The sequence below is a fragment of the Prionailurus viverrinus genome, chromosome C1 (assembly GCF_022837055.1).
Source record: "Prionailurus viverrinus isolate Anna chromosome C1, UM_Priviv_1.0, whole genome shotgun sequence".
Classification (NCBI taxonomy): domain Eukaryota; kingdom Metazoa; phylum Chordata; class Mammalia; order Carnivora; family Felidae; genus Prionailurus; species Prionailurus viverrinus.
Window position 1 is genome coordinate 162,419,301 of NC_062568.1, and position 24,733 is coordinate 162,444,033.

The 24,733-nt window shown below is 47.7% G+C and overlaps 1 protein-coding gene, 1 long non-coding RNA gene and 1 pseudogene across 2 annotated transcripts; 1 reads left to right on the forward strand and 2 right to left on the reverse strand.

Annotated features, from left to right (window-relative positions):
- Nucleotides 1–2,409: 2,409 nt before the first annotated feature.
- Nucleotides 2,410–4,181, reverse strand: LOC125172686 (60S ribosomal protein L17-like; annotated as a pseudogene).
- An 8,219-nt stretch (nt 4,182–12,400) lies between these two features.
- Nucleotides 12,401–14,809, reverse strand: FOXD3 (forkhead box D3). Its single transcript, XM_047871116.1, has one exon. The coding sequence runs from the start codon at nt 14,470–14,472 to the stop codon at nt 13,027–13,029; it is 1,446 nt and encodes a 481-aa protein (XP_047727072.1). The 5' UTR covers nt 14,473–14,809; the 3' UTR covers nt 12,401–13,026.
- A 978-nt stretch (nt 14,810–15,787) lies between these two features.
- LOC125172687 (uncharacterized) lies at nt 15,788–17,550 on the forward strand. Its single transcript, XR_007154801.1, has 3 exons — nt 15,788–15,904; nt 16,102–16,215; nt 16,939–17,550. It is a non-coding gene; the product is annotated as an uncharacterized LOC125172687 (long non-coding RNA).
- The last annotated feature ends 7,183 nt before the right edge of the window (nt 17,551–24,733 follow it).

Here is a 24,733-nt window from a genome sequence, read left to right on the forward strand (position 1 = left end):
AAGGTATGTCACTGTGAGTCCCATTTCTATGGATTGTGGCAAGTAAAGAAAAGGAGAAGAAAAGGACTAAATATACCATACTGAACACGGAGAATGAATCAGTAAAAGGCCCCAGTGCTGATAATTAAGGAATCAACATTTGGGGCGCCTGGGTGGCGCAGTCGGTTGAGCGTCCGACTTCAGCCAGGTCACGATCTCGCGGTCCGTGAGTTCGAGCCCCGCGTCGTCAGGCTCTGGGCTGATGGCTCGGAGCCTGGAGCCTGCTTCCGATTCTGTGTCTCCCTCTCTCTCTGCCCCTCCCCCGTTCATGCTCTGTCTCTCTCTGTCCCAAAAATAAATAAACGTTGAAAAAAAAATTTTTTTTAATTAAAAAAAAAAGGAATCAACATTTTTTTTAAGTTTATTTATTTATTTTGAAAGAGTGGGAGAATGTGAGTATGAGCAGGTAAGGGCCAGAGAGAGAGAACCCCAAGCAGGATCCTTGCTATCAGTGCAGAGTCAGACATGGGGCTCAAACTCACAAACCATGAGATCATGACCTGAGCAGAAATCCAGAGTCCAGTGCTTAACCCACGTGCCCCATGAATCAACATTTTTTAAGGAGGGAAGTTAGAAGCTGAATGCAAATTATGTGCAAATATTTAGATTGTATCCTTGGGCTATCAATGTTAATTTAATAATAAGAAAAGCTAACATCTATTGAATGCTGATACACTCAGGACTATTCTAAGCATTTTACATGTATTAATTCATTTAATCCTCTCACTATGAGAGTAGGTTCTATTATTATTCCCACTTTACAGATAAGATAACTAAGGCACAGAGAGTTTAAATAACTTGCATAAAATAACACAGCTGAAAAGTGATGGAGCCCAAATTTGAAATTAGGCAAATTCATTTCCATCCCTGTGCTCTTAACCACTCCCTTACACTGTCTTTTGTTAGGATTTTAAGCAGAACTGCTTCATAATTTTTCTCTTTCCCACCTACTTTTAGAACCAGTTGAGAAGTAGACACAGGAGTCACAGATAACAAATGTTATTTTTACTTCTAACGAAATCTACATTAAGTGATGTGCAACCAAATGAACTGGCTAATAGTGGCTGAATTAGTTAGATTTACCTACCTAGTCACTGGGAGCACAAAACACCTGTAGATCTCAACTACAAGTAAGATCACGTTTTGCTAAGGTCATGGCATGACAGAGGCTGAAAACCATAATGCATCCTTTCTGAGAGCAGGCAAATCCAAAATGTGTAGGAGTGGCTGATCCACAAATGCTCATTTCCTTCTTCTAAACTGAGTAATCAGGGGCACCTAGGTGACTCACTCAGTTAAGCATCAGACTCTTGATTTTGGCTCAGGTCATGATCTCACAGTTCGTGAGTTTGAGCCCCGCACAGGGCTCTGTGCTGACAGCACAGAGCCTGCTTTGGGGTCTCGGTCTCCTTTGCTCTCTCTCCCTCTCTTTGCCCCTCCCCCTTCTCAAAAATAATATATATTTTTTGTATATTTTGTATATTTATTTGTATACAAATATATAATTTGTATTAAAAAATACAATATATATATATAAATAATATATATTTTTTGTATATTTTGTATATTTATTTGTATACAAATATATAATTTGTATTAAAAAATACCGATTAATCAGTTAAGTCCTCCTTCCTCCCTCAGAGAGGAAAGAATAAGAGGTACAGGTTCATGTGTCCTCCGATGAAAATTCCTCCCCATGGAAATAGTAGGAAATAAGTATCTTCTCACCCAGCACTTCTTAGTTATTAAATTCATCTGTATAAGAAGAAAACATACTGGCTACACACCCACACAAGTAATGTGGAGTCTTCCCAGAAAGTGCATATAATATTTGAAACTGAGGTACCCTTAGAAGAGCCTGGAGTATAGAAAACTAAGTAGAAGAACTTTTCCCAAAGCAGTATCTAGTTGAGATAATCCACTTAAAGCACTAAACACATTTCCTGGTTTGTTCTAAGTAGGCGATTAATCAATCTTCTTAGCTTCTATTTTTATTATTATTATTATTATTATTATTATTGTGATTGTTGTTCTGTACACAGCTACAATTCACTTTCTGTGTGAAAACACAGAGTAAAACACTTAAATGGCTGACCAAGTCTTGTCCAGAGTACACATTTTATATTTTATAGCACCGTGAATTTTGCAGAGCACTTTAACATATATTATCTCATTTGATTCCCAGAACAACCCTGGTAAGGCAGATATTATAATGGAAATTGCATTTTGTGCAGGAGTTAGATTACAAAGTAACATGTAAGGTAAAAAATCAAATATAATAAAAAATTAGTCACAAAATCCCTTAAAAGTTGCCCTTATAATAGACAAGCATATAGTCTCTCCATTAATCTAATAGTTTTCTCCTCCATTGTCTGATGTGTCTTTGGTTTAATTCTACGTATAATAACTAGCTTGCATTTAGGGGCCATGTTGTACAAAAAGATAAGAGCAGTATATTTAAACACTGAGATCTCATCCCATTTTCTGTACAAGATGCTCACATTATAAGATACATAAGGGAACTGAACCTAACTGTGGAAACAGCAACTTCATGGCACCCTTACATATACCCCTGTGTCCCATGCCCATTGAATAGAATTAATGGCAGCTTCACATTTAAATGGTTTTCCACTCTTCCTTTCTCATACTTTTTAAGTAATGTTTGCTTTAATTTGAATAAGCTAAATAGACATAAGTCTCAACTAAATCATCATGATTTGAGGTTTCAAGTGATTTAGTCAAAATCATGAGGCAGCAAACCCTAATCAATCTGATTTCTATCACATCTTCCTTTAACTATACGATATCACATCCTCCCATTAGCCAGATAGTACAACTGAGGAGATCTTTACAAGCTCAAAATTAGGCATTTGCCTGATCAGATCCCATCTAGGCAGTGACTTCTCCCAGTGAAATCTTAGTGCAGATGTAGAAAAATGTTAAAATTAGTCTACCTAGACCAGAGCTCAGCAAAGACATAAGGCACATGTCCTTGTTCTTGTGAAAGTGCTATCACATCTTTAATGACTATTGTCAAGACCTCTCATCCACAAGACTGAAAAATACCCTGAAAGTGAAAAAGTGATTTACCAAGTGGCACTACAGAGTAAATTGTTTCACATTTGTTAAGTTGTGAGAACACAAAAATGATACCTCGCTCAAACAGATGGAAGGGACGGTGGTATCAGCAACTTCATTTTTAAATATGAGATGTGACAACTATTGGTGTATGATATCAAAGAAAAAAACAAAGGTAGCCTCATGAAAATATGACCGCTATAAAATCAGCAAAACTGTAAAGTAATAATAACCATCATTTCTTTTACTTTTATTTGCATTTATTTTATACAGAATTTACTCTTGGGCCATAAGTTTTTGTTTCTTCAGTTTCTTCTGGGATATCTTTTTCTTCTGTGCAACCTCCTCTTCTGGTTTAGGAACAATCTGCTCTTTTTCAGTAAGGATCATCTCAATGTGGCAGGGAGAGCTCCCATATGGGTTAATCCTACCATGAGCCTTAGAAGTTCTATGCCACATCTTGAGGGCTTTGTTCACCTGGATGTGCTCAATGACGAGAGAATCTACATCTAAACCCTGAAGTTCATCATTACTCTCTGCATTTTTAAGCATGTGCAGTAAAAATTCAGCACTCTTTTTGGGCCACTGAGCCTGTGTCCAGCCCCACTGTTTGGCCTGGGCACACCTCCCAACTCCACCATTATAGCCACAGAATGGCATACATTGCTTCTGAAAAGTGACATCTTTCATATTCTTGGTGGCTTTTTGGATATGCATACTCTTGATGGCATGGACAGTTTCACATGTGTTCCTAAAAGTGAATGTTAAGATTTGAACCTCTTTTTTTTTATTATTATTTTTTTAATGTTTATTTATTTTTGAGAGTGAGAAAGAGAGAGGTGGGGGAGGGGTAGAAAGGGAGCCGGAGACATAGAATCCAAAGCAGGCTCCAGGCTCTGAGCTGTCAGCACAGAGCCCAACGTGGGGCTCAAACCCACGAACTGTGAGATCATGACCTGAGCCAAAGTCGGATGCTTAACTGACTGATCCACCCAGGCGCCCCTTGAGCCTCTTGATTTGCATGATTTCATAGGGTTTTCTGGGTCAAGTGAAGAGCAAACCATTTTCAGAGATCATCTCAGGCCACTTAGGGGAAGAGCAATAACCACCATTTCTGAGCACTCCAAATACATTGTCATAGTAAATCTTCACAGTATGATCCCCATTTTATAGATCAGAAAACTGAGATTCAGAGAGACTAAATAACTTATGAAAATTATATTTAGGAATTGGCAGAGCCAGAATCTGACCCTAGAACTATCACATCCAAAGCCCATACTCCTTCCAGAATATCATTCTGCACTTCAAATAATAAACCCTCCTTAGCAAGGGAATCAATTTTGAAAATACAGTATAGCTATCTCTTACACAGTAAGTTTTTAGCTCTCAAAATTTAATGAAGTTTTTCCTCACACTTCATCTCAATTATGTAAGAATATTTAAAAGCAAAACATGTAACCCATTACGTATGTATATTGAATATACTGTACTAGAATGAAATGATGGCTCCCAAAGTGGAGGGTGGATTCACTCACAGTATCCTGTAAGGGGGAGCTTCAATTTATTAATGGGGCCTCATGGATGATGGTGGTAGAGAGGGGGTGATTCAGTCCCCTACCCTAAACTACAATATACGCTATCAATATCAGAGTAAAGGAGTCATCAAACTGCTGGAGGTTTGAATGACAGATGTCTTGGAAAAGTAGATATCTTAAGACAATAGTGAAATTAAGTTTTAAAAAAATCTCTAAATTTTTAAACAGTTACTCAAAAAGATCTGTTGGCTAAAAATCTGAAATGATAGTTATAATACTATAATTCTTCTCTTTCTCTCAGCTAAATTTTCAATAGTAATCTTTACGTGGGCAAATACAGAGTCCACCAAATACTTCCAAGTTCAATGTCAAGACTAGGACTAAGAATTAGTCTTGTCTTTAAATCCAATCTATTAATACTTGCACTCGATTCCCTCCAGCAACAAGAGCAACTTTATCATAAAGTCATAATTCCTGATGTATGTGGAAAGGTGATACTGTTGAAGTACCATCAATAAAGAAGATGTTTCATAGTGGTTGTGATTAATTTGTGCTGATCTTGGTACCACCTTGCTCTTGTAACCAACATTTACATTTGCAAGATGGTAGAATTTGAGAGATGGCTTACTGGTATAATCTGTAACAATGGCAGAGGAAGAGGCTAACTGGGCTCTATAAAGACTAAATCAAGAGAGACCACATAAACTAGATATAAATTTGTAAAAAAAAAAAAAGTTGTATTAAGTGTATAAGGCTAAAAAGCATGTTATCTTGATCCTAGTTGGAGGGCAATAGCCAAATAATCTGTGATTTCTTTTTTGTTTATATTAAACAGTAGAATCCACATGAATATTTTTCAGAGAAGACATCTAGTTTCATATGGTTGGGATGACTGCAGGTAAGAGGTGACTATTATGCCAATGGTTACAGTAATGAAAAATAAATTAAACGATTTAGCTTTTTAAAAATGCTTTTGAGGGGGGCACCTGGGTGGCTCAGTTAAGCACTGGACTTCGGCTCAGGTCATGATCTCATGTTTGGTGAGATCGAGCCCCAAGTCCATCTGTGTGCTGACAGCTTGGATCCTGCTTGGGATTCTCTCTCTCCCTCTATCTCTGCCCCTTCCCCCATACTCTCTCTCCCTTTCTCAAAAATAAATAAACATTAAAAAATACTTTTTTATGGTTAAAATAAAGAACATGAAATTCTAACAACCAACCATCCCACAAGACTTTTACTGCCAGTATTGCCTGAATTCAATCCTAGGGGAGGTGGTAGCTAGGGCTCTCCAAGTGGGTCTGAGAACAAGGCCCCTGGACAGCCCTGAAACATGTATACTGAAGATAGAACCCTGATGCTGTCTCAAAGCTTTAGCTTTTGCTCACTTCCTCCCACAAACAATAGTTTTAATGTAAAAGCCAAACCACAGTGAATTCTTTGTTGTTTCTAGATAAAGAAACCCAACACATGATAATATGATCATCTTATAAGGTCATCTTTAATATTAAAATCTAAGCAAATGACTCTCCAATCCTCTGTATTTTACTAAAGAAATAAAAGGGTTCTATAAAAGAAAGACAGTGTAACAAATAAAGATGCCCCTAACGTTTGGCAAGATTTGATTCCTCCTCTACTGGAATAATTAAAGCAGAAGCTGGCTAAAAACTGAAGTACCGTAGAGGGGGTTTCCTCATTAGGAAGGTGGGACTTCTCATGGTATGTATTCCAGGTAGGAGAAGGCAGAGAAAACATTCCAGAAAATCTAATCACACTATGAACGTGACATGTCTTATACCTCTTAGATCTCTAATAAATGTTTTTAAAATTCCTTCATTTAAAATGTTAACATGGTGCTTATAAAAGCATTATCATAAAGAAGGGGACTGAAGAAAAGGAATGGGAAGAAAAACGGTCCCCAAACTCTTGAGAAAGACTTGATTTATCAATTAACAGCCTTCCTCATCCTCATCCCCATGGTCCTCTCTTGTCATTCGCTAGACAAATAATTTTAGTTGTCTCTTTTGTGCTCAGCAATGTTAGACAGTAAGAAACTCACAGGGCATCAGTGACAACGCTTCATTCGTTGGCACAGTGGGCTCCAACGAGGCTCAACAAACCGGAGCTGGGAAGTTCCCTAGGGCTTCCCGGAGGAGGCGCTGCCTCCCAGTTGGAGTTTGAGAGCAAAGACAACATCAAGCTTTGGGGGTTGCTCCGGCACTGACAGCAAAGCTCCCTGCGATACCAGGCATACACGCCCCCTACAGAACAGGGTAACGGGCAAAATGTGTTGTCGACCTCTGGGAGAGAACTGAGTCGCGCTTACCATTTGTCGAGAGGAGAGAGTGGAAGGGATGGAGTGAGGAAAAGAAGCAAAGCTCCCCTCTTCAATAAGGCGTGCACTGCAGCCCCTGTTGCCAGATCCATCCCAGGAAGGAGCATTCCAAATGCCCGAATCCGCGGAAGAGGGAGAGGCCAGGGCCGGGATGGCCGAGAGAACTTGCCGCGCATTGACGGCCAGGCAAACAGGACCGGGTTGGTGACACTTGGGTCTGTCCGCCACCCAGCCAGATCTCCAGAGTCCTCACGACCCTCCTTTTAAGACTCGCCAGGGCTGTGGCCTAACTAGAACGCAGTAAACTTGCTCTCGGTTTCCCAGAGATCCCAGGCTGGGGCTTCCAGGCCGCCCGGCCGGGACTTGTTTCGCGTCGCGAGCTCTCCTAAGCGCTTGCAAGTGGGGCGCCGCGGGGGAGGGCGGGGAGGAGAGTCCCCACCGCGCCCTCCGCTGCCCCCACCCCTGCAGCAGGCACCTTTTACCGATGGGTTTTCTCCCTAATTAACTCAAATTCTCTTCTTCCCTCCCTTCAGACAGGGGGAGCTGGAGTCCTACAGGCCGAGCCCTCCTGGCTTGCGCAAAGGTGGAAGGGCGGGGGCGACTGCCGACCCCAGAGCGCTGTGGATGGGCCGCTGACCTGCGGGGTGAAGGGAGGTGCGGGCCTGGAGTTCCCGCCTTCTTTCTTCCCCTCCCAAATTACGAGGCAAGAAGGAACTCTAACCCTCGGTCCCGGCAGAACCGCCCAGTGCTGGGCTAGGGGCGCACCAGCTAGTTGGGGCGGAGCGGCCTGCCAGGCCTCGGAACCACCCCAGCGTCCAGGACTTCGGTCTTCCTGGAGCCGAATCCCGCTCGGCCCAGCGCTTCTCCGTGTTTGGTGTTTGGTGTTCGTTTGTTTGTTTGTTTCCTTTTCTCTGCGCTTCCCAATCTTCTTTGCCCCAGGGTTCAGTTTTTTCCTTTCCTCAAGTCGAACATCCTTTCTAGGTAGAGAAGACTTTTTCCTCCTCTGTTTCCATAGCTTACGCTTGGGCTGCTGAGTGACCTTGGAGAAGTCACAGCACCTTCTGGGCCTATGTAAAAAGAGGGGAGAATGTTCTGTAGGACTGTTTTTTCAGAAGATACTTCCGAAATTCAGCCCGGGAGGACTCAGACCAGGGAACGAAGGCGTTTCCTCCTCCTCCCCACCTTGCCACTGACAGGACAAAGCTGTGCCCATCAGCACAATGTCATCTAGAAAAGGTCTTTGAGTACGAGCTTTATATTAAAATGGGGGAGGGGATTAATTTAATTCTTATTTTGAGAAATTCTGATGTAAGACACCCCCTCAGGAAATAAAAATAAGATGACAATGCTTTCTTAGGACTTTATGGCTGATTTTGCAGCATTTATTTTCAAATTTTATTCTGTGCAACTGCCCTCCTTGGCTGATCTTGCTCCTGGCAAGCAAAGAATGACCTGTACATTTCTAAGAAGGCAAGGGGAGGGGGTGGTGATAAGAGAGAAGTTGGCGCTAGGTATAACTCTGCCAACTGTTGGGGGCAAAGCAAAGGGATGGTGGTCTTTCACACATGTTTAAGATCTGGTTACCTTTAATTCCCCCCGGAGCCCATGTTGTCCGCTAATGGGCGTCTGTCAGCGGAGGGCTCCTGTTTCTCCACTTGCTGCGGAGAGTGGAAACAAAGGGGCAAACAGCAAAGTGGACTGCTCAGCCAGAAAGAAATAGCCAGGCCTCTAGAGCTGGCAATGAGGGCTTCTCCTCAGGCTCAAGGCATGGTAGGACTTAAGACCAGGAGGAGACTCCACCTTTTAAAAGCCTCTTCTCACCAGCCACTTTTCCTTCCAGGTAGACAGGAGATGGAATAGGTTCTACCACCCTTCTTAGAAAAACCCACTTTTCACACCAAAAACCGAGCTTTTCAAAACCAAGCCAAATACTGCTGGTGTTTGGAACAGAGTTGTTTCTTTGTCCAGAAGCCATTAAAAAATACCAAGCAAACTTCTTACATCTCCCTAGCTACTTACAGTTTATAAAATATTTTTCACTGGCAACAGTTCACCTAATCCTGTAAGCCAAAGCATCAGGTAGACTCCTCATTCTCACGGTAGAGGTAAGGAAATGGAGAGACTCAAAGAAACCAAGCAGCTTGTTCAAGGTCACAGTCACAAAATGCCTAATCCCTGCTTGAAACCCACCTCTGCAAGGCCTCTCTCATTTCCATTCCTTCCTGTTATCCCCCCCCCCCCCCATGATTGGGCCTGGGCACCCAGAGAATGTTCTTACAACCCCTCCCCACCCCAGAAAGGAGAATATTAACTAATTCAGGATGCAGTTTGCCACCATCACAGACACAGGTGGAGTCCAACGGGCACATGGCTTTGGAACCAGCTTTCAGATCACATTTTCTTCTGGACCGTTCTTCAAGGAACCCACATTAACACCCCCCCCCCCCCTTCAGCCATTGGCCATTCATGTTTTCCTCACTGCCAAGGCTCTTCCTATAAACCATGTAAAATAAATAACCTCAAATATAACTCTTAATTGCTTCCAAGTCGATGTTTCCTCATCACTAAACTTTATTGCTTCCCAATCTTTAAGATAAACTTCCCTCGGGACTCTGTCCCTTTCAGGAGACAGGCTGAGAGAAGCAGATTCTCCGAGATTCTACCTGGATGTCCCAGACCCGGAAGATGAACAAGGGTGTCAGGGTGCTCCGAGGCTGCGAGGCAAAGAGAAGCCTCCGAGGGCTGGGGCTGGACTCTGGGAGACAAAACGGGTAAGTTTTCCATCTGCTCGTCGCCCCCTACAGGCCGCATCCGCCATCGCAGCACGAGCCTATCCTAGCCCGTGCAAGTATTTTGCTCTAGCTAGGTTCATATTTCCCTGGACCTCCGGATTCACCCTCCATTCCCGGAGGGACTGCGTGCGAGGGCTCCACTCAGGGACTCTGTTCTGGATAAGTTCTAGGGACTACAGGCCTCGAAACTGGATTGACATTCTGGAAATGAGTGCTGGAGGAATGGAAACCAGTTTAAATTCGTTTAGCCGAAAGCTAAAATTCTCTCCCATAAAAAATCAACCCCCTTCCTTTTTCTTTTTTTATTACAAATAAACCTGCGTAAGTGGAATAAAAAGTGGATATCAGTCGTGTTGCCTTTAAATCTCAATGTCAAGGGGGGATTTCAGTGCCTTTCGTCGCTGGTGCCAGCGTTCAAACCAAATGTGAGTTTCAACCCTCCCCCCACCAAATGCTTACGTTCATTATATATATTTGCATTTTCCCTTCTGCTCTAAACCTTCGTGGTTTAACAAGCTTAAACCAAAAAGAGCTTTCCAAAAGGGTATAGCCAGGTCTATCTCCCAGACATCTGCCAGCACTTTAAACAGCCGCTGGGCCAGCTTGGGGTCTGGATCTGAGAGTTTCCTATTCTCCAAGAAATAAAGGAAGGGGTCCATCTCCAGGCTCTAGTTCAAGGTTGAGAAGTAGCTAGAAGGAAAGTTTCCGGCGGATCTTTGCTCTTCTTCTCCCTGCCGCCTAATGCATCGCTGGAAAAAGCCCTGCGGATCTCAAGCGTCGGCTTGTGGCGGAGTGTCAAGCTGCGGGCTCAGGCTCGGCCGGTATTGCTGCTATGCGTGGAAATATGAGCGAGTAATTTTATAAGTAACAAAGGATCAGGGATGGAATGAGGCCTCTGTTATCCAATGTCATTTAGAAGCCTTGGATCAGCAGCTTCTTGAGGCTAAAAGTGAATTCAAGAAGCCCTGCCTTTCCCTTTTCCCAGGGGTGTCAGCTAAAATTAGAAATAACCTCTATGTGTTTGCACAAATCATGTACCATTTGCTGTTTGTGTAAAAACCGATTAGCCAGACACAACTGTGAAACAACTTGTTACTTTTATAGCTGCAACACACAAACAAATTTAGATCCGTTTAGTTTTCCTTGTAAAAGGAGATTAGAGGGGACCCGCCCGGAGACTGTGTGGTCCATAACCTCTTCTCCGTGAAGGTTACTGTTGCTTCTTTCGGCCGCAGTTGATTATCAGGTTCTTGTTTATCAGGTTAAACTATCTCACCCCCGGCAGCTTGTTTTATTTTAGGACCCTGATCCAGGAGGAATGTTTACTCAGGACACAATAATGTTTACTGTTTACCAGGAAAACAGATTCGGTATTTTCCAGGACAGTCTTTCAAAGCGACTCCGTAGCCCACGCCTATAGTAGAGAAATAAGGCTCGGATCTGAAGCCGGGAGGCATCTCCACGACGAAGAGGCGAGGTGGACGCCACCGACAGGGACTGGCTGTGTTTTGCAAGCAGGACGCGCATAGGGCCGAGCTGACAGCACTGCTACCCGTTCCAGTTTTAAAAAGCGATTTCGCATAAGTAATTGTAACAGCTAAATTAATTACAAAATAATTAGAATTGATGCCGTTTGAGGATATGTTGGTGGTGATGGGAAACGGCTTCCCGCTCTAGATGTTTTCTTTCTACCTTAGTACTTTTAAGGTTAGACAGCTGAAATGCACATTAAAAATAATCTAGGAGGACATCTCCCCATTCCTACCCTATGATCTCTCATTTCACACTAACCTAGCCTAAGTTTATTTGAAAAAAACAAGACTTTTAAAAAGGGGGAGGAGGAAGGGATGATGTGCACCTATTTTTAAAAGGGTGTTAAGGCCAGTATTCCTTGGCCTTCGGAACACTGCAGGTTGGAGGGAGAGGCATGCACAGAAATCCTTCAGAAATCAAAATTATGTTCTGGATTTATTACTGCCATACAAAAGAGGTATATTATTTAAAAATATTATGAAAGAATAGGACAACTATGTATTATTGATCAGGTTAATATATATAATACAATTCCACTGCAAAAACTAAACTGCCATAACATACATTTAAACAAAAAACTGGAGTTTATTTACCACTTCCACTAGGGGAATGAAAATAAATACTTTCAAAAATTTAAGATTTAAATGCTAAAATGGGGGGATGTTTGTAATTTATGTTTTTTGAAAGAATAATTGAGATAACCAAGGGCTCTCATTATGGAAGACAGAAGTCTGGTATTAAAAAAAAAAAAGATTGTGCTGTTGTTTAGACTTAGGTTATTTTTTTTTAACGGCAGCTTATTTTTGTCTATAGAAATATCTGGTCATTCAGACTTAATGGGTTGCTATGAACAAGATCCTCACCCACATTCCAATTTTATGTAAAAACTAAAAGAAAAATATTAATACGATTTAAATTAGGCATATTCTTTCCTTTCTCCAATTAAATTTTTCCTACACTCAAATTACGCATAGCTAAGTTTGAAAGGGTCATTACTTGAAACTCCTCAAATTTTGGGGAAAGATAAAAATGTAAATACAATTTTAAAATATTGTCGTTTACCTCAGACCTCTAAATAAAACACTAGGGTAAGCATTTTAAAAATTTATTTACAAAGTTGTGTACAACACGATGGAATAACATTTAGAATACCATATATATTCATTCATATATAAACAGACTTTTATAATAGAATGACATTTTTCGCCTTTTGAAAATTTTTTTTATATTTAAAATCTCCCAACGTCTCTATACATTTTCTTCTCACATAAAACTGCGGAGAGTGAACCTTCAAAAAAAATGAAAGTTCAGAGCTCTAAATCTACTGAATTTTTTTTCTTAAAAAAATAAGAACCCCAAAAGGAAAGTCAATAATTTTTATACAAATATGTACAAAGAATTTCCCTCCCACCCCCACGGTACTGAGAGCAGGAGCCGTCGGGGTACATTTTCGGAAAATTCGGTTTTTCGGTTTTACCTGTACAGAAAGCTATTCCCGGCGGGCGTGCGGTGTGAGTTTGCTCCGCCAGCCTAGGTGTGCGCAAGGGGGTGGAGGCCGCAGAAGGTCGGTGTTGAGGGGTCGGGGGGAGGAAATGGAAGAGAGGCAGAGTCCGGGATTGGGCAGGGGGGCCGGGCCCGGGGCGGGGCGCGCAGACTAGAAGTGCAGCCACCGCCCCGGGCAGCCGCCCGGCCCTCGGTCCCAGCCACCGGCACGTCCCTATTGAGCGGGCCATTTGGCTTGCGCTGCAGCGGCGGCAGCAGCCGCGGCCGAGGCTGCTGGCTGCAGGAACTGTCCAGAGAGCGGCACGCTCAGGATGGGTGCGATGGTGGCCGTCGTCCGGCTCAGCGACAGCGGCTGGTGCGTGGCCATGAGCGCCGCGGACTGCACGGTCCCGGGCGGCCTCAGGAAGGACTGTGCTGCGCTGCCGCCCCCACCGCCCCCAGTGCCCCCAGTTACCCCGGCGCCCCCAGCGCCCGCCGCCGAGCCCCCGGGCGCCGCCGGGCCCCCGCCAATGATGTTTTCGATGCTGAACGACGGCCGCGCGCTCGGCTCGGACTTGATCAGTGACGCCGTGGTGCCCGCAGCGCCCGCCGTGCCCGCGGCGGCCGCCGCAGCGCCCAGGCTGTTGAGCTGCAGCTGCAGGCCCGGGCCGAGCTGCGAGCCGAAGGCAGCCGCTTTGCGGCCCAGCTCGCCCGAGGGCAGCAGCGGCACGGCAGGCGGCAGCACGGGTGCCACTGGCGGCAACGCGTATGGGTACTGGAGCGCCGCGGCCGCTGCCGCTGCCGCCGCAGCAGCCGGGTGAGAGTAGGCGCCAGCCGCGGCCGCGGGGTGCAGGCCGTAGGGGCGGCCGTAGGGCCCCGCGGCTCCTGCTGCCGCCGCCAGGCTATAAGCGCCGAAGCTCTGCATCATGAGCGCCGTCTGCTCGCGCAGGTGCTCCTGCTGGTGGCGCTTGAAGCGTTTCCGGCGCCGCAGGAAGCTGCCGTTGTCGAACATGTCCTCGGACTGCGGGTCCAGGGTCCAGTAGTTGCCCTTGCCCGGGTTGCCCGGCTCGCGGGGGATCTTGACAAAGCAGTCGTTGAGCGAGAGGTTGTGGCGGATACTGTTCTGCCAAGCGGGGAACTTCTCCCGGTAGTAGGGGAAGCGGTTGCTAATGAACTCGCAGATGCCGCTCAGGGTCAGCTTCTTCTGCGGACTCTGCAGGATGGCCATAGTGATGAGCGCGATGTACGAGTAGGGCGGCTTCACCAGGCTGTTCTTGGGCTTGCTGGGGGCCAGGCCTCCCGCCGCACCGCTGCCCGAACCGGGCCCGCCGCCGCTCCCGCCGCCCTCCTCGCTGCCAACGCCACCCTTGCAGCCGTCAGCTTCGGAAGCGCCCGCCTCGCCCCCTGGCCCAGCCCCGGTTCCAGTCGCCTCTTTGGGCAATGCCAGGGGCTGCTGGTGCGGAGGCTGAGGCTGCCCGTGGTGGGGTACCGCTGGCGTCACCTCGTCCGCCTCGTCCAGGCGCAGCTCCGGCGGCCCCACGGGGCTATCGCAGCCCGCGTCGCTGTCCTTCTCCTCGAGCCCGTCGTCGCCCTCGCCCACCACATCGATGTCCACGTCCTCGGCCGTCAGCACCGTCTGGCCGGACATGTCGCTGGCGCTGCCGCCGCCGGAGAGGGTCATCCCTCCTCGGGGTTGGTGGCGGCGGCGGGGAAGGAGTGGCGGGCGATGGGAGTCGTCAGGGGCTGCCGCCGAGCTCAGGGGAAGGGGGCTTGGGTGCTCCGAAAAGATGGGAGAGGGGAGGGGGACGTAGGTGGTTCGGGGCCCTCCCGGCTTGGCTCACACTTAGCAGCCCGGCATCTCGCGGCGCGGGCGCTGCCGTCCGCCCCCCGCGGCCGCGCTCTTCAAACTCCTGCTGTCCCTGGCTCTCGGTACTAGGTGCTCGATGCCGCTCCCGGCCACGGCGGCTTCTCCACGCCGCGCCCCCTCACTTCGCCCGCCTTCCTCGGCCTCTGGCCCGGGCGTGGAGAGCAAGAGCGGCGCAGGCGGGCGCGGGACGCCGGGCGCCCAACAGCTCGGGAGGGCGCGGACAGGGGCAACAGGGGGAGGGGGGTGTCAGGGACGCCGAGCCCCCGTAGTCGAAAGTCCCGTTTTAAGGACTGGCCTGATAGATTACTTTCTACTTAAAGATCCAGCGGGAGGCGGGGCCACGTGACCGCGCGTGACGTCAGGGCCGCGGTGGAGCCGGCCAAACTCAAGTTGGTTCAGGGAATTGTCAACAAAGGGACGAGGGACGCGCAACTCAGCGCCGCACGGTGTGCCAGCATCCCGAGGGCTCCGAGGGCGTCCTGGCCCACCCTGGACCCCAGCCTAGGCTGGAGCCTTGCTCAGGGGTCGAGGGAGCCTGTGGGTGTGAGTGCTGGAGGGTGGTTGTGAGCGCGTGAGGGCGTGGGCCTGGGAGCGTCCGCGGGACCCTGCGGCTCTCGCTGCCCTGCCCTCCCTGCCCCCTCTCCCTTCCCCCTTCCCCACTTTGCCAACACTCCTTAGGCTGGGACTGGGCAACACCGAACGAGATTCTCATCCCCCCCCCCTTTTTTTTAAAGGAAAAACTTAGTAGCCTCCGTTTTGTTTTTGGGGTTTGATTCTTTTTAGCTCTTGAGTAAGGGCTGCGCATCCGGCTCCGTGTTGCTAATCAGACTTCAGATCCCCTTCTGTCTCGGTGCTCTTTCGGCGGAGACAATTACTGAGGTGACGCGTTCCCTTTCCCCTCAAAGCCAAACCACCTGGGTCCTGCCTTTGCTTTCCCCGCTAGATGTGAGCGTGCTTTTATATATATATATATATATATATATATATATATATATATATATATATATATATAAATTTTTTCCCCGCGCGGCCACAACAGCGTCAGCTGGGGTTCCCGAAGGTCAGAAAATAGTTATTGATTAATCTATTAGAATAGTTGCCGAGAGAAATAAAAACGACGTAAAATAACAGCGAACCTATAAATAAAGAGGCTGTAACTAGCAGCTGGGAGTTGTTAAACGACTTAGCAAGTGAAAAAGTCGGAAATGAGGCGCTGGGGAAGGAGCCGGGACCGGCAGCGGCCTGGGTAAGTCGAGTGGAGCGAAGTAGAGGATTCCGGGCCTCCAGTTTGGACGCCGCGCTCGGGCTGGGACGCCGGGAGCTGGCGGTGTGACTTTACCGGGCGGCGGGGCCCAGCCTCTTGGGAATGGGGGGCGGCCTCGAGCATGCGGGTGGGCTAGGCTCTCAGTTGCTGCTAACTCACGTGGATTCTTTCCTCTTAAGGCTTAGGTAAATCCTCCAAGATTTGACTTCCCGCGGAAACCAGTAGCAGAGCGGGTGGAGGAGGCGAGGATGCGGCTGGTACACACCGAGTTTCCTTGGCAAGGAAAATCGATGGTAGGAAAGGCTGTGGGAACTTAACTGGGGTTGAGGGTGGAGGCTCGCGAAACCACCACCGGTGCGTGGCATTGCCAGTGCGTGCGCTTGGACCTCGCACCTCGGGATAGTGCTCCTGACCTGCTGAGTCCGCGATGCGCCACCTCTCCTTCCGAAGTTTTAGGCCGCCTCACAGCGGAGCTGCTAGAGCGGGCCGGCCGTGGCGGGCTCCTTGAACCCAAGTCCTGTCTGTCCGCTAAGTCCTGGGAGGAGAATTTTGGCCTCACCAGAGGAAGGAGCACAAGGGGAGCGAGCGGTCCGAGAGGAAATAGTTGGTGAAATATTTACAGAAGACGCTGGGAAACCGATTTAATTCCTGGTGGACAGTGGTGCTTCTGATTCCCTCAGTCTGTGTCTCTCACCTACGACGCTCTCAATCCTTGGCCTAGAAAAAAAATCCGTAAACTTACTTCATTATAGGCAGTGAGACACATAGATTGACTTTCATCTCCATTAGATAATTTCCTGGCTATAACACTAGTCCATTGGATCTCCATTTCGCAGGACGTTCCTGGTTTGTACTGGGGATTGGGGGGAGGGGGGCAGTTACTCCATCCAGAGACAGCCGCAGAACTCCGAAGTTTTTTTTGTGTTTACATGATCCTCCCGATTCCCCTTTGTACCTGACCCTAAAATGTATCTCTGAGTTGATTTCCGCAGCAGCACCTCTTTGTGGCCCCGCAGGTGCGAACCGTATACAATGCCATCTAGACAGCCTTCCGTGAAACCGACGGGAGTGGCGCGAGCTGGCTGCCCCCTGCACCCAGCTGCAACTGTCCGAGCAACGCAATAATTACAAAAGGAAGGTCGGAAGGACAAAAAAGAAAAAAGAAAGAAATCCGAAATCTGAAATTCAGAAATTACTTTTACATAGCTTCAGTTGTCCAGCTCCAATGCCAGGCGTGGGCCCCAAGCCCCATTACAGCCCAAGAAGCTGGGCTCTCGTGGACGCGTGCCGTGTGTGTGTGTGTGTGTGTGTGTGTGTGTGTGTGTGTGTGTGTGTGTGTGTTTGAGAGAGAGAGAGAGCGCGTGAGCGTGGGAGTGGGAGTGTAGCGGCTCCGGGGGCTGCCCTCGGCAGCCTTCTTAAAGTAGCCTCCAAATGAGCCTAATTTCGCTTCTGCTGTCCGCCAGGGCTGGCTCTCAGGACTCCTCGGCGCGGTTGGTCGCTGCCTCACCCTCCCTCGGCCAAGACCTGGCCTGATCCGTCCATTCCCTGGTGTCTCATTGGAACCTCCCTGGAGGAAGGGGTGGGGGGTGAACAACTCCCAGCCGCCAGTTCCATTTGTTGCGCTTTTTTCATTCGACACAATAAAAGTCAAATTAATTGATTCATACCATTAATTACGGCGCGTAGCGTGAAAAGCAACGCTTCCCCTCGGTTAGAGATCTATTGTGCTAATCTCTTGTTCAATCAGTGTTACCATCTGATGCCGGGTCTGGCCCTTACAGAAACTTTTCGACTCGATTAGCTAAATGATGAGACATGCAGGACCTACTGGCTGCGGCCCCGACGTCCGTCGCCTGTACCGGCCCAACCGCTTAATATCGATTTCCAGCCAAGGCAGCGGATTTTCCCGCGACCACCCTGGACTGGGGAACCCGCCACGGGTTTCCCCCTTCCGGGCTGACTGTAGCACCAGCGCAACCTCCCGGGGCCGGAAGGAGGCAAAGCAGCGGCCCAGGTGGGAGGCCGGAAGGTTCCCGCAGTCCTCGCTGCGGGATGCCGCCGGGGCGGAAGGGCTGGAGCCCATAGCTGTGCAGGGACCTGCCTTTCGCCGACTAGATTCTGGGCTAAGTAAATCCTGCTTGCCTCGTAATTGCAGTTTGCAGCTAAGAGCCCACAAATCGTCAGTTACTGCCAGACTTCAGGACAGAGAGAGACTGAAGAAGCGAGACAGCTACAGAGAGAAAGTGACACATCAGTCGCGGAAAGAAAAATATGATAGAGGGACCAGAAATATTTGGGGGTGGGGGAGGAGAAATGTGGATTAATATTGTCTAGGTCGCAGAGGGCTACTGGGGAAGATAGAAGGAGAACGAGTACACACACACAATTATTATGAGTGAGAGTAACTACTTGGGTCGCAACAAACAAACTTCCCAACAGGAATTTAAAGAAGATGGCACCCAGCTGTCTCACCTGTTCAAATGTTTGAAACGTTTCGGCCAAAGGAGAAGGGAATGAGGCTCCCTGCGTTTCTCCTGGGGCCCGTAGAGTCCGTGGTACCCAGCTAGGGAAGCCACCTGAACGGGATCCTTCGAGGGCGAGGTCGTGGCGGTGGTGGAGGGGACCGAGGTTCTAGCAACAGGAAACAAGAAAAGTGGAGTCTGGATCGATAAGAAGGAAATTGAGACGTCTCCGGGGAGGGGAGATTGTGTGTTCTGGGGGGTGAAATGGGGGTGGGGGAGGAATAGATGGAACAATTTATGACGGAGAAGAGGAAGTTAATTGCAACTCAATTTGGGTTCCTAAGTGGTCAACACTGGAGGAGAGGCACGGTAAGAGTGTGCGGGAGGCAGGAATGGCCCACCTACCCCTCGCCAGGCCCAAGCGAACCCAAGTGCCCTCTTCCTCCTCCTTTAAGTCGGGGTCTATGCCAACGGCTTGAATAAATCGTTGGTCCGAAGTGAGATAGAATCATCACACCCGTGCGCTGGTGCACTTTTTCTTATAATCCGGGGAGATGTGACCAGTTTCTGGGCAGTAAGGGGTGCCTCCCCCACCGAGAGCAGCCGCCCTCTATAGCAGAGGGAAGGAAACGTGGGTGGAGCCCATTTGGAAAATACCCCTCCTTTCCTTCCACTCCCGCCCCCCACCCTCGTCCCAAGAAACAAAGTCGGCTTCTTCTTGACAATCTTCATAGATATGTTAAACTATTATCAGCCTCTGTTTGGATGGCCACCACGGGGCAAGGTGGGACGGGCTGAGATGACACCCAGGTCCCCAACCCACCCAGATTATTTCTATTTCCAAGTGGGTGCGATTTTCAACTCACTTCCCACCAACCTTGTGTATGTGTCCAGATCTCTTTGGGGTGGGGGTGGGGGGAGCTAATTTAACGTTCTTGTTTGGATTTCCATCTCAAAACTTCATTTATTTTCAAGGTGTCCGCCACTCAGGGCCCATGCCAAGAAGTACCTATAAATGGCGAAAGACCAAAGGGAAAGGAGGAGAAAGAGAGAGAGGGAGAGAGAGAGGATGGTTTCGAATTTATTTATATTGGAAATGTATAAACATCCATTCTGTAAAAGGCAACACGTTTAATTAACGATGAGAGAGCAGTTAGGGGCAGAAAGCTAGTAAAATTGTGTGATAAATTTATGGCATTGTTAGCGTGCTTTTAATTACGGCTATTATGTTAATTATTTCACATTAGCATGGAGTTATCAGCAGCATGTCAGATTTAATCAAAACGAGCCTTTCTCTCGAAAATTGTTCTTTTCATCCACGAGGAGAAAGGTCCTGGGCAATATCGGGGCTTAAAAATGGCTTGGCATTGAAAGCTCGTGTCTTTCCGACACGGTTTGGAGCGATGCGGCCGGGCCCGGCTGTCCGCTGGGTCCCTCCAGGCTACCGGCAGCTCGCGGAGGAGCCGAGGGCTGGGTTTTTAGGAATTCACCATTTTCACCCCCTTCGGAGCCGACACTTCATCATACGGGTTCATTCTGTCAAACAATATGATGCTGCTCATTTTTATCTGTCCCGCTTTACAAAACCCCATTCAGCCCGCCGAGGAGCAACAAAAGCCTCGGAGCGGCGCTGCGGCCGCTGGCGGCCACGGCCTGCCCGGAGCCCCAGACTGAAAGGCAACAGGGCCCGAGGAAAGCAGGCGGCGGGCGCGCGCCCCTCGCCGCCCGAGGGAACGCGGCCGGCCGGGGCCCGCGCGCCCAGGTGACCAGCCCTCGGGTGTGGCCCGGGCGGGACACGCCTCTCCCAGGCCCGCGCCCGCCTGCGGCCTCCCCTCAGGCGCAGGCCGGTAGCACCTTTCCCTCCTGGCGAACGACTCGCCCACCCAGGCCACATCGATTTTTTAATCACTGCCGATCGATTTATTGGGAGCAAATAAATAGCCCGTTTTGGAAACGTTTCAATTGTTGCCTTGATGGTTGGGCGACGCGGGCTGGCGCGCAGGGCCGAGGGGCGCGCGCCGGAAAGGGCTTGTGGGAAAGTGCGGAGCGCAAAGGCCGAACGCCACTTGCCGCGGGAGTCTCGTGTGTGTGCGCGCGCGGGGCCGCCCACCACAGGTGCTCCTGCGCCTCCATCTCGGGCGATGCCCCGGCGTCCTCGAGGGTCCGTCCGGCTTCCTCCTCTCGCACTCAGCTCCCTCTGGCGGCGGGGCGGGCAGGAGCTCAGCGCCAGCCTTTCCACCTTGTCACGTCCAGGCAAGTTCGCCCGGGTCTCTGATTCCTTAGCAAAGTTTTCCTTCAGGACACCGAGCGGCCCCGAGTCCAGTCCCCGGACGTTCGCAGGTTGAGGCCTCTCAGGCCCACGAGCAGCTCGCGCCCACGCCGCTGGCCTTCCGGCCCAGGCCCGCAGACGCCACTGCCTCCGGGTCCCTGGATCGGGAGCGGTCTTCGGGAGCAGGACCACTCAGGCCCCCGCCCTTCCCGGGACAGGGCTGTGGACCGGCCAGCTGTTGCCTTATTTTTAGCGCCATTCCATTCGCGCGGTTATATTTAACTCGATCCACTCCTCCGAGGAGGTCGCTCGGACATCGAATTCTCTACATCGCAGCCTAGGCCGGCCCGCCTCGCCTCAGGGGCGGTCCCTCAGGGGCAGATTGGAAAACCCCTGCTTAAGAATCTTTGACATCTCTGGAGTTTGGCTGGGAGAAGAGAGGTTGGGAGGGCTGGTTCTAGGAGCTGTCGCTAGCGCGCCTGCATGCACTCTGCGTGGAGGTGCAGTCTTGGGTGGGGGGAAGGGGAGTACGGCCAAGGAGTCAGTCCCCAGGGAGGGTGCTCTGCGGGGGGTGTCGGGTCCACTTCCTTCTTATGCATGGCCCAGAGTATCCATCCAGGTGAACTGGAAGACCTCTTACAACTCTGACCTTCAGAAGGTTTATGATTTTCTATTCCTGCAGAAGTCCCCCCTTCTCCCTACTCCCAAACACAAACTCAACAGGGTACTTAAATTTGAGTAGCATGTTGGCTTTCCGGTTCCAGCCCAGTCTTCCCTTGGCAGAATCTCAAGAAGACCATGCCATGGACTCAGTCACATCCTGGGGAAAGGACCCACTTAGATCACATGTAGAAACGCCATTCTAACATAATTCACTCAGCTCAAAGTGAGTTTACAAACAATGCAAAAGCCACATACTAAAGGTACGCATACAGAGCTGGGACATGGAAACACACTCTTAAAACTCAAATTCTCCTTCTGACACTTTTATGTATGTATTTATTTATTATTAGAGAGAGAGAGAGAGAGAGAGAGAGAGAGAGAGAGAGAGAGAATATCTTAAGCAGGCTGTGCACTCAGAGCCCAGCCATATCGGGATCCCAGGACTCTGGGATCATGACCCCAGTGGAAATCAAGAGTGCTGTGCTCATCATGCTCATTGGACTGGGGCACCCAAGTGCCCTTCCTTCTAATACTTTTAAAGAAAGAACTTTCTTAACCTTTGGTCCAAAGAGGATATTTCTGGCTGCCTCTTTTTGTAGATCTCCCTGCAATGTATAGGAGAAGGATGGAAGTCATACAGCTGAATTCAGTGGGAGGGGATATACAGTTGACCCTTGAACAATGTGGTTTGAAATGCACAGGTCCACTTATAGGCAGGGTTTTATTTGTTTTGTGTTGTTTTTTAAGATTTTATTTTTAAGCAATCTCTACACCCAGTGTGGGGGGCTCGAACTCACAACCCCGAGACCAGGAGTCACTCCCTCTATTAATTGAACCAGCCAGGCTCCCAAGAAGGGTTTTTTTTTTTCCCATACAGTACAGTACTATAAATGCATTTTCTCTTCCTTATGATTTTCTTAATAACATTTTCTTTTTTTTCTAGCTTACTTTACTGTAAGAGTATAGTATATAATACATATAATATACAAAATATGTGTTGACTGTTTATGTTATTGGCAAGGCTTCCTGTCAACACTAGACTATTAGTAGTTAAGTTTTGGGGGAGTTCAAAGTTATACCCAAATTTTTGACTGCATTGTCGGTGCCCCTAACCTCAGCATTGTTCAAGGGTTAACTGTATAGATAAATGCATATATATTCATTTACTCACTTATTAATACTTTGAACAATTCTAAACTCTGGAAAAGGCTAGGGAGGAAAAGAATTAAATTCAGGATTCCACGGTGATAAGTACTGTGGTAGAGGTAAACAGAGCACTTGGGAGGGCTCAGTGGGTGGGAAATGAGAAAATGTGAAGCTTTCCAATACAGAAGATAATACTGACCAGCTAGCTCTAACTTCAGGGGGCATTGGGAAGAAATCAGGGAGGAGTAAATTAGAACCTGGGGTACTTTGGGAAAACAAAGTACTAAGATGACTGAGTATCCTTCTAGATAGGCCACTGGGTACTTGGTCTCAAGGGAAATGGGGAATAGAGTGTGACAAGGAAACAGATGAGAATAGGAAGAAGGGAGAAGGTATAGTATAGAAATAGAACTTTGCTTAGAAATTTGGTCTAGGTCCAGTATGACCCATTTTAGATGACATGCAAGTGCTTTGACTAACACATGGGAGAGATTTAAATGGGAACATAGATGAAAGGAAAAGATTTTATGGAAGAGCCTGACAGGGAGAGACTACTGAAAAGACTGGCTAGTAGGCCCATCTCCTTTTCTAACCTTATCATATTAGTTCATCGAGGGCCAGGCACTGGAACTACAGGAGTTAATAAGGTAGACTCCACTTATAATATTAACTCCACAAGGTTAGGAATTTTCATCTGCTTTGTTCACTATTGTATCCCTGGCCTCCAGCTAAACATTGCCTGGGTGGGGAGTAGGTGAAAGTTGGGGGGTGGCACTAAACATGGGGAAGGAGAGTCATGCTCAATAAATATTGATTAAATGAAGGCATCAGTAAGACACAGCCCCACTCTGATGGGTGACTTATTCAAGAAATCTATAGCTAAAATGTAGTGTGATGAATTATAAATACTTAGAATATTATAGGAGTGCAGAGTAGACATACCTAAGTCTTCTGGGAAAAGACAAGGACTACATAGGAAGGTTTCCCAAAGGAAATAATGCTTGAACTGTCTTGAATAATGATAACTGCTGTTAGATGGATGAAGAGAGGAACAGAGTTCTAGGCAGAGAACACAGCATGAGCAAAGACACAGAGGTATAGGAGATGTGAGGAGAAGTGTATAGTCTAATATGACAGAAATAGGAGGCAGGGGGCGCCTGGGTGGCTCAGTGAGTTGAGTGTCTGACTTTGGCTCAGGTCATGATCTCGCAGTTCGTGAGTTCAAGCCCCACGTCGAGCTCTGTGCTGACAGCTCAGAGCCTGGAGCCTGCTTCGGATTCTGTCTCCTCCTCTCTCTGCCCCTTCCCCACTCGTGCTCTGTCTCTCTCTGTGTCTCAAAAATGAATAAATGTTAAAAAAAAAAAAAAGAAATAGGAGGCAGGGAGTGGCTGGAGTTGATAGCAGAGAACTAGACAAGGGTGAAATCATGAAGATTCCTAAATATGTGCTCAAGGGCCTGAAAATGGTAAAGAGTCACGGATGGATTTCAACTTTATGATTGGCATGATCAGAGTAAAATGTTGGAACAGTCTTTTAAGGGCACGTGAAGAATGAATTAGATGGAGTAAAACTGGACATAGTAAACAGGCAACTTCAGTTACCTCAAAAGTGATGGAATTGTGGCTCAAATTATTGGCAATGGGACTGGAGAGAGAGGATGAATTGGAGAAGGATGTAGGAGGTAAAATTGGTAGGAGTAAGTGTCTAATTAATAAAAGAGAAGGAGTTCATGGTAACTCCCAGATAAGAAATTTGGGTGTCTGGAGGCAATGTTGGGAAAATACAGATGGAGGAACATTCTCTAGTCCCTTTCTCCTCAGTCATCCCCATGACTACCCATGTTATCTCCTTAAATATTAGAGCATGACAGTCACTTTCTGATCAAAAACCTCATTATTTATAGAAGAAAATCCAACTCTTTAAGAAAGTAATTTAGGTGTGCCATGATCTGGCTCCAGCTTAACTTCTAGTGTCACTTGTACCCAATGCACTAGCTCCCTGGGATATATGCTATTCTCAGGACACACCATGAACTCCTTTATATACCAGTCGGTGTGACTTTGAGCACATTCGTAGATTTTCTGTACCATATTTCCTCATCTGTAAAATGAGGATAATGATACCTTCCTTATGTGGTTATTGTAAGGATTAAATAACCCAACACGCTTAGAGCAGGGTTTGACATATACTTAAAATTTCTTTAATGAGTTATATCTTTGAAATGCCTTTTCCTGTTTTGTTTTGTTTTGCTTTGTTTTGTTTTGCTTTTTG

What these genes read in the sequence shown, in the direction of transcription:
- FOXD3 (XM_047871116.1), bottom strand. Translation starts at nt 14,472, where the DNA reads ATGACCCTCTCCGGCGGCGGCAGCGCCAGCGACATGTCCGGCCAGACG.